The sequence below is a fragment of the Pipra filicauda genome, unplaced genomic scaffold (genome assembly GCF_003945595.2).
Source record: "Pipra filicauda isolate LSUMZ 115617 unplaced genomic scaffold, ASM394559v2 scaffold357_size738173_pilon, whole genome shotgun sequence".
In the NCBI taxonomy this organism is placed as follows: domain Eukaryota; kingdom Metazoa; phylum Chordata; class Aves; order Passeriformes; family Pipridae; genus Pipra; species Pipra filicauda.
Window position 1 is genome coordinate 371,083 of NW_024104484.1, and position 14,480 is coordinate 385,562.

Genomic DNA, 14,480 nt, shown 5'->3' on the forward strand with positions numbered 1-14,480 from the left:
TAATGGTTGGTCTCAAAGATCTTAAAGGTCTTTTCCAACCTTAGTGATTCTGTGATTCTGTATTTTATCTATTCTATGTAAGCTCAAGCAGGGTCTTCCCCTTATGCTCCGTGGGAAACCTCAACCTGTTTTCAGGGCTGTTTGTTTCCTTTTCCCTGCTGCTGAGCACCTGATGGTAAATCTAGTGAAGTTGCAAAGATTTTAGGAAATGCAGGAGCTATGATAGTCTGTAATATGTCCTAAATCCTCTTGACAGATACGGAACAAAAGCTGATCTACTCTTTGTTGTGTGTTCTTTACTTCTTTCAAATCTTTTTTTGTCACTTTATAATATAAAACGTCTGCTTTAAGCAGAGTTGCCATGGCCTGCGGTTGGGGCGGGTGACTCTCACTTCTGCAAGTGAGAGTTTGGATCTCCTACGGAGTACTCAGAAAAGCCAACCAAACAAAAAAAACAGGAAAAAGCCCAAACCCCAACAACAACAAACCCGCCGCACTGGAGTAGGAAGTGCTTTAGTGGTCACTGACCCGTCTGGGCTGTGCCTGTCTCAGTCTGTTTCTGTTCGGGTTTATGCACTGGGCTCTCTGTCTCTTGTAGTTGCCTTTCTCAGACTCTCAGAGCTTCCTCTGTTGAGCTTCTTACTGAATCCTTGTTATCCTGCTTTGGCTTCCATCTGCACAGTCCCTGTGCCAGCCCCGTTACCGATGTTGCCGTCTCAGGGGGCAGCAGTCCCTGAGCGTTCCATGGGCTGGGGACAAGCTCCTTTCACTTTCACAGCAGTACAGGTGTGTGATTTAGAGGAGCTGTAGGAATGGTTTTGGCTGCTCACTCTAAGACAAAAAGGCACTGCACTGTCATATTTTCACTGCAGGATTTACTCCAGTGGATCCTGAGGTTACTTCTCCCTGTTTAGCCTTGAGGAAGCAAGAGCAGTCACCTCTGGGAGATGTGGACTCTCTAGTCGTTCGAATGCGTGTTGGAGTTGAGGATGATCTAAGTTTTCCGAAGCATATCCTTAATTCTGTGAGGATATTGGGAAGAAATTCTTCCCTGTGAGGGTGGTGAGGCCCTGGCACAGGTTGCCCAGAGAAGCTGTGGCTGCCCCGTCCTTGGAAGTGTCCAAGGCCAGGTTGGACAGGGCTTGGAGTAACCTGGGCTAGTGGCAGATGACCCTGCCCAGGGCAGGGGGTGGGACTGGATGAGCTTTGAGGTCCCTTCCAACTCAAACCATTCTGTGATTGTACAGTTCTCTGAACTCTCTGTGCTGTAATAATCAAACTTAGTCAATGCTGTTCCTGGGGTCTGCAGGAGGACCTGTTTGTGTTGGATGTATGGAGAGAGTAATCAGGCATTGGAATGGGCTGCCCAGAGAGGTGGTGGATTCACCATCCCTGGAGATTTTTAAACGCAGATTGGACGTGGCACTGAGTGCCATGATCTAGTAAATGGACTGGATTTGGACCAAGGGTTGGACTCGATGATCTCGGAGGTCTTTTCCAACCCAATCGATTCTATGATTCTATGAGGGTGAAGAACTGGAGGGTTCAGCTGACTCTTATAGGTCCTTCCTGATGGGTGAAATAATTTGCTTCGGAGTCTTCCCACCCCCAAGCTTTTGTATACAGAAAACTCCACGAGGGTCATGTGACACCAACATTTTTAAACAAAGTGAGGCTTTGTTTACATGTTGAATATTTAGAGCTCCCCGTCCCCCCCATCATTCTTTAAAAACTCTCTGTGAACTAAGCTATTGTCGTGGATTTGGTGGCCTACAATAAACTCAACCACTAAACTGCGGTGTTTATCGTGGACTTCTGAGTGGAACAGAACTTCAAGATAAACAGATAAACCAACCACAAGGTCTTCTGGCAGAGGCCTGGATTTTTTAGACATAGAGTAGATTCTGGTTTTAGCATCTCTTACCCACAAAAGTTTCTGAAAGATTTTAAGTCACGTGTATAGTTTAAATGCAGCTGCCTTTGGAGTGAGGAGTGACAGTCAGGCCCTCAGCTGACATTTGGAACCTTGGTAATACAGGTTTAGCCCAAAACTGTGTCTTAGATTAGCATCGTAGCAAGTTTATATATGCGTGTGGGTGCTCTGAACCTGAATCTGCATCCCTAAGTGGGGAATATGGACACCATTATTTTTTACTTCATAGTTTCTTCAATTTGCTGAGCACTTGTGCTTCCCTTCACTTCCCTGACCTCCCCCTGTGTAGCAGAGGCTACTTGCTGCTTCATGATTTCTAATTGTTTTTTAATCTTAGTTCCATATAAACAACTCTCTTGGCCTGTTTGCTTGCTTGTTTTTTTGATCAGCTTAGCGTACATCATTAGAAGAGATTTCTGCTCGGATGCCACCAGCTGATTAGAGGAGCACACCAAGGTTTTGTGTAATCTCTGGTGTGACTGTCATGTGCTGCAGCAAGGAAATGGCTTTGGAAGAAGCAGCCAAATCTGTGCGGGTATTAAACCATGTTGAGGAGACGAGTATCAGTGGGGATCAAATGGGCAGCCATTCAGTACAGGGAGCTTATTAAAAGACAAGGATTAACTTTGCTGCTGTTCATGAGGTCATGGAAGTGGTAAGGGATTTCCAGGATGTACCTTCCCTTAAAGGCAAAAAAATCCCAGCAGCAAGTGAAAGATGCCCTATCTCTGCCTCTACTGCTGATAATTTGGGTGGTTCTCATTGTCCCTCATGTATTGATTGTGCTCTGCACATGATTTCCTTGGAGCAGGAAACCTGTCCTTACCTGTTATTCCAGGGGTGGGGATTGAAGGTGTGCTGCTGGAGGAGTCCCTGGCATTAGAGGGGTGAAGTCCCAGGAGCAGATCACCATGGTGGAACAGGCACAGATGAGCTGGAACAGAGCCAGGGCTGATTCCAATGACCTCCTCAAGGCTGGGCTTGGGGGACAACCTGGAGAAGTGGCATTGAAGTGGGGCTGGGGCTGCAGCCAGGTCCCCTTGTGTTACTTATGGCCTCATTTGCCTGCAGGTCAGGGCAGACTTTTCCATCAGGTTTGTGACTTGGCTTCCGTGCGTGAAAGTTCTGGGTAACAGGGCTTTGCTTCAGGTACAGAATAGCAACGCTGAGAAGTCTTTGGTGTATCTGAAGAAAATTCTGTAATGTTTAAGGCATTTAGAGGTACTGGCAAAGTGAGAATGTCAGTATTCCTTGTGGATGGGCTTGCTGTTGCTTTTAAACATTGGAAATGGGTATTCTCTGCTGTTGTCTGTGTTCCCAGTGTCACCAGGTGCTGAGTTACAAGCAGCAGCGATTAGGTCAACCAACCAGAAGCATCTCAAATTAATTTGCATCACAAGTTTGAGGACAGACAAGTTCCGTAACGCCCTGAACCAGTTCTAGTCCTACCACAGCACAGGTTAACAGGGCACTAAATTACTAGAAATCACAGTTTTTTAATCTGTACAGCTGAAATTTCTGTGTAGACGCAAGCAGAGAGTCATTGAGGAGTCATGACAGGTGGGTGGTTCAGAAGAACCTTGCAGGTGCTGCGTGTGAGGGAATAGTGGATCCTTGTGTACGTGGTTTGCTTTAAGGCTATTAGGAGTGAGAGTACTCCCCATGGTGGGAATCCCTCCTCTGTGGGAAAAGCAGGGCTTTCTTTGGGACTTGTCCAAGCTGCAGACTCCTCATAGAATCTTACAGTTGTCTCCGCACCCCAAACAGGAAGCAGTTGTGTCATGTTCCCTTTGCTCCCAAAAGCTTAACTGCTCTGTTCCTAAAAATAAATGGAATCACAGCATCCTAATTAGTGAGGAGGAGCGTGATGTTGCAGGTCACAAGGAGTGGTGTGTTTCTGAAAGGTCCTGTTATGCTGTGAGGATGAGGATGGGGTAGGAATTTCAGTGGTGGTGGAGATGGGGGAAGGCCAAAGCACTCGGATTTTGGTGTGGGCCCAGATGTCTGTAACTCAGCCTGGTTAGGCTGTGTGTAGAAATCCAGAAACATTCCTATCAAAGTGCAACTGTGTGTGTGCACTAAGGGGAAGTGAGTAAAACAGGAGGAGGGAGAGCTTGTATAACTTGGCCATCGTGAACCACTGGCCTTTTGCACTTGCATTGCAGTATCACCACATCAGCCTCACCTCCTGTTTTTTCTACCTTCTCAGCATTATTTTTCCTAAATCTTTCCAAGGCCTCTCCTCTCTCCCCCAAAGACAGAGCTTCTGTCATCAGCTGCTGGGACTGATCCAGATCCATGTTGACCCAAGGATATATTTTGTGTGGATGGATGTCCATGTGTCCAGGCCTGCCATAGACACCTTATGTGCAGTTGATTTAACTTAAAATGAACCGATTTCAGAGATTCAGGAAATAGTTCGGATTGGAAAGGATTTAAAACTCATCTTGTCCCACCCCCTGCCCTAGGCAGGGACACCTTCTACTGTCCCAGGTTGCTCCAAGCCCCGTCCAGCCTGGCCTTGGACACTTCCAGGGATAGGGCAGCCACAGTTGCTCTGGGCAACCTGTGCCAGGGCCTCACCACCCTCATAGGGAAGGATTTCTTCCTAAAATTTCTTCATTATTTTTTATTAATATATAAATTCTGAATGTTTTGTGCAGGTTCAAGCAGTACACAACACAATCCTGTCTTCCTCAGATGTCAGGTGCTGTGGTGTTGGATCCTGATTGATGTTTGGTGCAGTTCTGGTCCATATAACCATGTGAAATAGAATTTTCTGGACCGTCAGTGTAACTGGCAGGAAGATCAAAGTTCCAAGCAGCTGATCTCAGATGAGAGATTATGGGGGCAGGATAATCGGATAAAGGGCAGTTGAAGAAATTTGACACTTAAAATACTTTTTGTAAATCTGCTGTCCCCACGTGTCCTTGAGTTCAGGAGCAGAATTTGCAAAGCTGGGCTTGTCTAAGTGAGATAATTTGAGGAAAGATAGGAGATTTGGAAGTTTACTGTAGATAGGATGTCTAATAACTGATTACCTAAGTGCACGTGAGGGTTTGTGTGAGGAAATGAGTGTGTGGGACTCCTGGCTGATCATTAGTGTTTTGTTATCTTGTTTATATTTCATAATAAAACCAATCCTGAAACACGTGTTCCTCGATTCCTTTGTGAAGAAAGAAAATGTGATTGGGGAAGATGTTGAGTATAAGTGGAGCTACTTCCAGAAAAAAAACCCAGAAACTTGAGCTCAACTAATCTATTTGTCAGGGGAATTTAAATCAGCAATAAATTACAAGACATTTAGTGCTGTCAGACAGCTGAAACTTCCCTCGTTGATTCAGCACTGGCTGCTGAAAGCAGGAATTCTGTCTGAGCCTTTTTTTTTCTTGCTAATTATGTAGAAATACGTAATGATGCTGAAATGCTATTTTTGCCTTTCAATGTAATACTGCATTTCCATAGCAGCCTTTCCCTTTAGTGGGTGTTTTCCACATAAATCAACGTAAAGTTATAGCAGGAAGTTTCAGATAGTGTTGGTGTGTGTGCACACGTGTGTAAAACGTGGCGATGGAGGGGAGCTGAGCAATGGCTTCAGCTTTTAAATCCAGTGTCAGGCAGGGAGGGAGCTGTATCCTCTGGGGAAGAATTAGTTTCCTTGCGACAACTCTCATGTTTCTGGAATTTGTCAGTTTTTGCTTTAATGCTATTTATAGTGCAGCATATATAAACATTGGCCTGTGTTTAGGTGAAAACACAAAGTTTCATTTGAAGTCTGATGTGTGTAGAGCAGGTTTGTGGCTGCAAGAGTTCTTAAAGGTACCCAGGCACTTGGGATTCCTCAGGGAAGTGTTGAAAACCAGTTCAGTAAAGATGTCTTTTAGGCTGTGAAGCTGCATCTGTTCTGAGAAAAGCCAGGAGAGTTGTTTTTCTTCTGAAAGTTTGGATTTGACCATAAGCTTCTGTTATTTGTTCACAGATTCATGGAATAGTTTGAGTTGGAAGGGACCTCAAAGCTCATCCAGTCCCACCCCCTGCCCTGGGCAGGGACATCTTCCACTATCCCAGGTTGCTCCAAGCCCCATCCAACCTGGCCTTGGACACTTCCAGGGATGGGGCAGCCACAGCTTCTCTGGGCAACCTGTGCCAGGGCCTCACACCATCACAGGGAAGAATTTCTTCCGATCTAACTCTGCCCTCTGGCAGTGGGAAGCCATTGCCCCTTGTCCTGTCCCTCCAGGCCCTTGTCCCAAGTCCCTTTCCAGCTCTCTTGTAGCCTGTTTAGGCACTGGAAGATGTCTCTGGAGTCTTCTTTTCTCCAGGCTGGACGTTCCCAGCTATCCCAGCCTGGCTTCAGAGCAGAGGGGCTCCAGCCCTTGGAGCATCTCTGTGGGCTCCTCTGGACTTGCTCCAACAACTCCATGTCTTCCCCATTCTGTCTTTAATTGCATGGTTTTGGTCTCTTTTCCTCCTCATGTGTTACCCAGGAGACCTAAAGTTCCTTCCTAAGAACTTGCACCATCCTCTCGTATTTACAGCCCCCAAGGTTAGTTCCAGCCTCTTGTGCAGGTGTAGGGCTCAGCTCCAGCTTTAGCTGTGCTCTCCAGGTGTATCAGGATAAAAGCTGGGTGTCGTAGTTACGTCCATGTTTCAAGTAACTTGGTGTTTATCAATGAAGCATGAAATTAAAGATTTGCTCTTAATGGTCTTGTGATCTTTGGGAATGTGCTCCAGTTCTAATGTTGGCTTTTCCTTCCCTCCCTCTTTATCATATTGTTGGAATTATTCACAAAGATTAGAATTGTGGATTACTGCAAAAGTCATGTGTTCCCTGAGAAAAAAATATTCTGTGGGTGTTTTGGATCTGAACATCCCTTTAAAGCAAAAAGCTTGACAGAACTTTCGTCACTTGGAGAGTTAAAAATAAATTTCTTAAACAAAAAAAAATCCCCAAGAACCAGCCCAAAGAGAAAAGATCACAATTACTTAGTAACTTGGGATTTGGAAAGGAGCTTTTGTAATCAATACCGAATATTTTATGAGTCATGACAGAATGATGGTGACGAGCAACTCGCTTCTCAAAGATAACTTCTTGAGGGGAAAGGAATGGAAGTGTATGTGTATGTTCAGTTTATATACAAAATACAAAGGTTTCTTTAGCTACATGCACACACACACTGTTGCAATCCCTTATTTTGGGGCCCCTCACTAAACATTGTGAGTAGCAGCAGCCCCGAACACCTGTCTGTGATTTTACTCCCCTCCTGCGGGCTGTAGTGCCAGTGCCAGCCCGAGTAAAGGCCAGGGCTCATTTACCAGGGGTTGTACAAACTGCTGCACTCATGTCTGAGGAAATGCTAATGCAGCTGCTCTTCGTAGTAAAAAGTGTGAACAAGTGTTGCTGGGTGTGTATCTGCCTGGGCTTTGTCTTATGTGACTCATTTTTTACGTCCTAATGGAGTTAAAGCTTTTTAGTCAACTCTGTGACTTTTCTGATTTTTACAGAATCGCTGTAAAAATTACAAATATATTTTACTTTAGGATCAATTGAGTATAATTGTTGCTCTGTAAGGGGGGAAAAAAACCTTCAAAAACTGAACTTTTCTTATCTGTCTCAAGCACCTAAATAATATTTATAAGAATTTCCTATAAAGGAGAAGTAGGGCAGTGTTACATGGGTTGTTGGGAAGAAACCCTTTCCTGTGAGGGTGATGAGGCCCTGGCACAGGTTGCCCAGAGAAGCTGTGGTTGCCCCATCCCTGGAAGTGTCCAAGGCCAGGTTGGACAAGGCTTGGAGCAACCTGAGATAGTGGAAGGTGTCCCTGCCCATGGCAGGGGGTAGGACTGGATATACTTTGAGGTCCCTTCCAACCCAAACTATTCTGGGATTCTAAGATTTTATAGGCTATTCTGGGGATGATGGTGCTTAATTAGGCTTTTTTCCTTTGGATGTCAGTTGCACAGTTGGAATTCTGAGAACAGGTTTGTCTGTGATTCTCACCTGATGTGCTGTACATACCCTCACCCTCTTTGTTCTGGGTGAGAACAGTTTCTGTGGAAGTTCATGAATTATTTCTTTGTTTGAACAACTTTGTGTCCTTTGTTTCAGTCTTGAGAATGTGTGTATTAATGTTTGTTTTCTGAAATAACTGTTTTCCATGCTGCTAAGGTTTCCAAGCGCTTAATGTAACTTTTTCCAAAGGTTCTGAAAGGGTTGGGTTGTGGTTCGTATCTTTTAGGCAAAAACATTATTTCTTTTCTTGTACTGAACACAAATAACTTTTTGATTAAATCCTCTTTGTTCAACAGAATCTGTCTATGACCTTCTCCCAAAGGAGCTGCAGTTACCACCTTCCAGAGAAACATCCATAGCATCCATGAGCCAAACAAGCGGTGGCGAGGCAGGTTCGCCGCCTCCAGCTGTAGTTGCTGCTGGTAAGGACTCTCCTTTATTCTGATGCTTTCTTGAGGTTTGTAACGTTCTGGCCAACATGAACAGTGCTGGCAAAGTTTTGAGTGTAAAAAAAGAGCTTGTGGAGAAGTAACAGAGTTCATTCTAGGAGGATTGAGGTGATAGCGTTAAACTGGGTGATCAGAATTACCAAGTATTTTATGTAAATGGTTGCTGTGGTTTTTTATATACATCTTCATAAGAAATAAATTCTCTATTGTGCTGTTCTGTTATGCCACACGGGCTGTTAACTCCTAGAATGCACTCTGTCTTCCGAGGGGATGAATCCCTGTTTGGAACTAAGGCAGAATGCTTAGTAAAAGTGAATTCTAGGTAGGATAAAAATGGAATGGGAGATGACATTTTGGACCATGAAGCTTTTACCAAAAGCTAAGGAGGAAGAAAGGTCATGTTTTCCTTTGAGGCCTGAGGAAGTGTAGTATTTGAACTCCTTTCACACACAGCTCTAGTGTGACGTGTTACATTATATCCTCATGTATTTGAGGATTTTGTATGTCAGCTGGAACTGCTGTAAACTGGTCAGTTTAGTTTTTTCCTAATTGACAATATATAAAAATAAGGCATGACCTTTTAATCTTTATCTTTCTCTTACTCCCAGCCATGTTTTAGACTTAAAAGACTCTCATTGATCTTCGTTAAACACAAAAAAGTGAGGGTTTAAGGACAAAGATCTGATTTGAGATGTTAGCCTCAGTGCTGGTTTGCATCTGGAATTCTTCTCGTTATCCTGTATATATTAGTAAATATCTATGCATTGAGGAAAAAATACCATTTTTCTCCCTGTAAGTGCATCTTTTGTTTTTTTTTTTTCATAATTCGATCCCCATATTTCTTACAAGGTCATGTTCCACTTTCCTAATTGGCCTGAAATTGTTTCTTGAGAGAAAAATGTCTGTTTTTAAGATAAGGATTCAGATAGCTGTATTATTCCTTTTTCTCTCTCTCTCTGAGTTCATATGCATAAAATGTTTGTGTGAGAATGTTTCCCAGATTTGCATGGTCCAGGAATCCTGATCAGAACCTGAAGTGGTTGTAGACTTGTCAGAGAAACTTTACAGCACTGCTCACCATTCATGTTTTGCCAGACCTCTCCTGAGAGAACCTGTGGATTTAACTGTGCACAGTGGAACTTGGTCATTGAAAGAATTTCATGGTTTATTATATTGAAAGGATTTGATGGTTTTATATCACTTATTAAAAAAGTAATTTGGGCATGTATTTCTAAAACCAAGATGCTTAATGATGGGTTTGGTTCGCAGACAGCAGCAACCAAATCTTGTAGAATCATCTAAAAAACAAGTGAAGACAAAACCCCACAAACCCTGTTACACTATAAATCCACAGACAGACCTGAACTGCTAATTAATTCTGTATCTAACAGAAAAGACTTAAAAACTTGAATGGAACTAAATGTCTGTTACCTCCAGGTATTTAGTGTCTGCTAACAGCCAGTCCAGCCCCTTTAAAAAAATTAAGAAAGACAGGTGTGTTTGGGTTAAACTGCAGCACAAGAACAAAAAAATGCAAAGATTAGTGTTGAGGTGTTTTGTTAACCCTGAAAGGAGACCTGCTTGTTCTCCTACAAGCACTTTTCAGTGTCAGAGACTATGTTGGTTCACAAAGACTGAGCTGATGCCAAAGTGAGAGGTGGGGATGTTCAGCCTGAAGAAGAGAAGGCTCCAGGGAGACCTTAGAGCCCCTTGCAGTGCCTAAAGGGGCTCCAAGAGAGCTGGGGAGAGACTTTGGAGCCAGTGAAGTTCCTGGGTGCATTAAAATCTGGATCAGAAGCATTAAGCACAAGCAACTACACTTCTCCAAATTGTTAAAATTGTGATTAGAACCTCCAGCCAACCTGACAAAACCCCAGACAGAGCAAAGACCAGTTCTGTTTTCAGTGCTGATGACACTGCCCACTAAGCAAGGGCACGTTGAATGTGGCAGTGTTTGTGCTGTGTTCTTGCTGTAGCTGTACCATGTTTGTAGATAAAAGGGTGTTTCCCTGTTTTCTTTATTGTTTTAGGATTTCTTCAGTGTCTTTGAAAAGTTGCCACCACTTTTTCAAGCCCTGTCACCATGTCTCGAGTAGTAACAAGAGGTCTGGCTGGGCTGGGCTCTGATTTCTTAAAAGGAAAATCAGCCCAGGCTTTGTGCATGCCTAGTGATTATACAGGGAAACAAATATATATTTTACATTCATATTTTAAGAGTGACTATTCATTTGCATACACCAAGTGCTTACTTTTAGACTGTAGGCAAATTTTTGAGGAGCTGACACTGTAAAGGAACAGGGTGAGGAGGAAGGACTTTGGCAACCTGGTGTTCTGTATCTGAAATATTTCCCTTGTCTTGTGTAAGTCTTTCTGGTTTTAATTTTTATGTCAGCTCTTAATTTGCTCTAAGACCTCCTTTTTTGGGAAATGAGAGGGAAATGATAGTTCAGTCTCCACAGTGTTGTAGGTAATCTCATTTAGTCATTTTTAAAAGAAAAGAAAGAAAAGGCTAATTGGAACTGCAGGCTGCAGTGTGTGTAGAAATCATTTCCAGATATGATTACTCTGGATAATGAGAGAATTCTGTGACAGAGAATGATCCAAAGTGGTGAGAGCTTTTTACTATTCCTGTAGTAGTTAACACAGTTTGTTCTCTGCTTCCCAAAACACAGAGTAAGGCAATATCTGGCTGAAATTCAGCTTACTCGAGGCTTTTCTGTCACCTTGCTTTGGGGTTTTTGCCATATAAACTGCATTATAGATGAGAAATACTGCTGCAGTTAAGTCCTGGTTTTTTTGGAGGAGCAGGATGGGCTGCTTTTAGCAGTGATGACCTCGCAGGGACAGACTTCTGGTTCTTCTTCCATTTGGAAATTTGTTTTGTGATTTACAGAACAGTTGTAAGAGTATGAAAATGGAATGTTGCTGATTGGATTTTCATTAATTTGTTAATAGATGTATATCTCCTATTCATTAATCCAGACAAAAGAGGTGTTACCCACTCTCTGAATATCAAACAGGCAAATGTAATTTCTTAGAACTCTGGGATTTTGAGCTGCTGTCTCAAGCTTTTAATTCTGTCGTTCTTCTGGAAAGCAGAAGGGAGGGAAAGGATCTGCTTTTACCTCTGGAAACCGTTCTCTGTGCTCACTACTTGAATTACAAGTGTCTTTGTTCAGGGGACAGGAAAAGAAGGATTTTGCCTGGTGCAGCGGCATAAACACATTAAATATGAATCATCTTCCAGACTCTTGAATTGCATGAGGGTGTCATGCTGAGAAATGTCATTGTAAGCTGTGCCTGGAGATCTCTTACATGAAATAAATGTGCCTGATGCTTTCCTCATGCTTCTGCAGAGTGTGAGCTCCATTTGCAAGGAGGGATGTTTGAGTCTCTTCAGTTGGTTCTGAAAGGTTGAACAATTTTTGGGTGTTGATCAAGACAAATTGAACCTCCAAATGCTTAAAATTCACTCTGCTAATTTAAGTCCTTTCTCAAAGGACTGGTAGGTAACACCTGATTCTTGTGTTTTGGGATGATCAGGAGTATTTTTGACCACATTCTTTAAACAAGTGTTGCTTTTCCATCTTTTATCTCCAGTACCAGGAATGCTCAAACCTTCTGAACCTCAATGAACTGTTACAGAAACTCCCTTCCTGCTCCTCATCCCTTGTTCTTCCTGCAGCAAATCTTGGAATAAGCTGCTTCAGCTTGTTGATCTCTCAAACTGCTCTTCATTTCCCACAGAGGCAAATATGTATATATTTCCATATTTTTTATATTGCTCTTTAGTTTCCAGTTCCTAATCTCCAGTGGTTTTCTCCAGAGTGGTGTTCTTGCTGTAGCAAAAGGGGAACAGATTTTATGCCACTGAAGTGTAATGTATTTACTGATCTCTTTTTCTTTTTTTTTTTTTTGTTTTTCATTCTCCACATCGGGGTACAGTTAATCTGTGATGTAGTGAGGTTTTCTGGCTCCCAAACATCCGTGGTTGTATCCTTGGAGAATATTAGGTAAATGATAAAGCTTTGCCTTTTTTTCATCAATTCCATTCCTTTTTTTTATGCTGCTTCTTAATTAAAGGGACAATCTGCTTGTCCCAAACAGATGTAATTGGCTTTTTTGATCAGAGTTGTTACTGCAGTATTGCCATTAGCATTTTTTGTTATTTTAATTATGAAAATAAGGCTTTACTTCTCAATTACTACTGTAGAGATATGGATAAGGTTACCTGAATCATCTCTGGGGTGGACACTGGGTGCTAAAGGCTCATGTTTTCTGCTGCCAAAATAAGGCTTTTTCAACATTCTCAAACTAAAGATTCTAATAAAACCTCAAAATGGAGATGGGTTTGTTTTGGTTTGGTTTTCCCTGAGTGGCTAGAGCCAGGCTTCTTCATTTTTATTTTTAATGAAAATATTTTGTCCATTTATCATCCTTCCTGGTGTCATTAGTCAGTTTTTCCTGTTGATGCAGAGATAATGACCAGAGATTTCAAAGGGGATCTCAGTGCTGGTACCAGTTCTGTTATCCTGGCCTTGTGATTGCTCGTTGTAAACAAATGAGCAGAAAAAAATATTCTTTGTAGTTGGTCTCCAATGCCTGTAAAAACTTCCATTTCTTTGTAGGCTTTTCTCTTCCTCTTCCTACTGCCCTCCCAGTTGGAAATGCCTTCCTGTCATTTCCTAGGAGGATGTCTTCCAGGGATTTCTGTCTGCGGCTTCAGCCATGGGTCAGACACTTCTCTCTTACAGAATGAATTTCAACCAGACCTTAATGCTTGTTAAAAGCTCATCTTCCTGGTGCTGTGCATTGCTTTAAGTGTTTCTTCTGGAAGGACCATGTCAGGAGAGGTTGGGCTGCGATTAGGTTCAGCTCAGGGGAGTGGAAAGGTTCCTTCATCATGCTAAAGGGTCTCCTGGTGACAAGTCATAGCTGGGAAATGCCAAAGAAAAAGTTTTGCTTTCCGTTTCCATTTTGTGGAAACTCTTTAGACATGTTATCTGCAATTCAGTTAGAATGTTCTAGTAGTGTGGAGTTGTCTGTGTGTTAAGTGCATTCCTACTCCACAAGCTTCCTTAGAATTCCATATAAAGGATTGTATCAGTGTACATGTCTAGTTCATATCTTCTTCCTAAATTAAGATAATTTTCAGTCTTCCTGCATTTCAAATAGTCAGTAAACCCAATTTTCCAGAACTGCTCAATCAAACACAAGTTGTTACATTATTCCAAGAGATTTTTTTACAATTTCTTGCATTAAATGGCTCCTGTTATTAGGTCAGAAAGACTTGAGAACTACTTCCTGACAAGAGAATTCCCTGTTCCTTAAGGAATAGTTGAAAACCAAGACTGTGAGGGTCAAGAACAGTCCTATTTGGGCACCTCTGTGCTGTAGCAGTACTGAAGGTGTTGTGAACACCATGAGGAGTTCTGAATTTCTTAGGAAAAAAACCCCACTCTGTATTTAAAAGATAAAATAGTCTGTCTCTTAAATTGAGGTTCTTTGCCAGATCCATCAATCCTGACTTCCTCATACAGGATACAGCTGGGGAGAGAGCTGATGAGTGACAGGTAGAGCTTGGAGAGCAGCTGAGATTCCCAGAGTTCTGCCTGCTTGGAATCAGCCTTTTAGCTTTGAGTGGGAAGGATCTAAGATCCGTGGAATTGGTGTGTGTGAGCCACTAACAAAAGTTCTACTTAGATACCTAAACTTGAGTGTTAATTGAATAATGGGAGTAATTTATAACAAAACCATTGATTAATGTATTTACCCAAAGTATAATAAATACACTGCTTGGGTCAGCATGGGAATGTAAAGGGGAATTTACACTGTGGGGCTTAATGTAAATTAAATTAACCTACCTATCTTGAATCTGAGTGTGTTTAATAACTGGTGAATTGGATTGCTTTATGATATTTGCTGGGATGCTAGTTTTTTTCTCTATTAATACACTTAACTTGCATTCTAGCTTCGCCATTCAGAGACAGGCATCGAGTGGTGGGTTGTGTGACAGTGTCTGTCAATAGTGAAGACAAATAGTGCCAGAGACACTTAACCCATCCAATCTCACCCAGGGTATAGG

At 42.5% G+C, this 14,480-nt stretch overlaps 1 protein-coding gene across 10 annotated transcripts in view; it reads left to right on the forward strand.

Annotated features, from left to right (window-relative positions):
- The window catches only part of NFAT5 (nuclear factor of activated T cells 5), a 54,130-nt gene that overhangs the window by 11,514 nt on the left and 28,136 nt on the right, over positions 1 to 14,480 (forward strand). For 4 of the 10 annotated variants that reach the window (XM_027744538.2, XM_027744540.2, XM_027744539.2 and 1 more), the window contains exon 2: positions 8,243 to 8,368. In XM_027744538.2, the coding sequence (XP_027600339.1) occupies positions 8,243 to 8,368 (126 nt within the window). Of the gene's footprint in view, positions 1 to 8,242; positions 8,369 to 12,353; position 14,480 lie in introns of those variants that run through there. The other 6 variants (XM_027744547.2, XM_027744549.2, XM_039384472.1 and 3 more) reach the window with 4 other exon arrangements.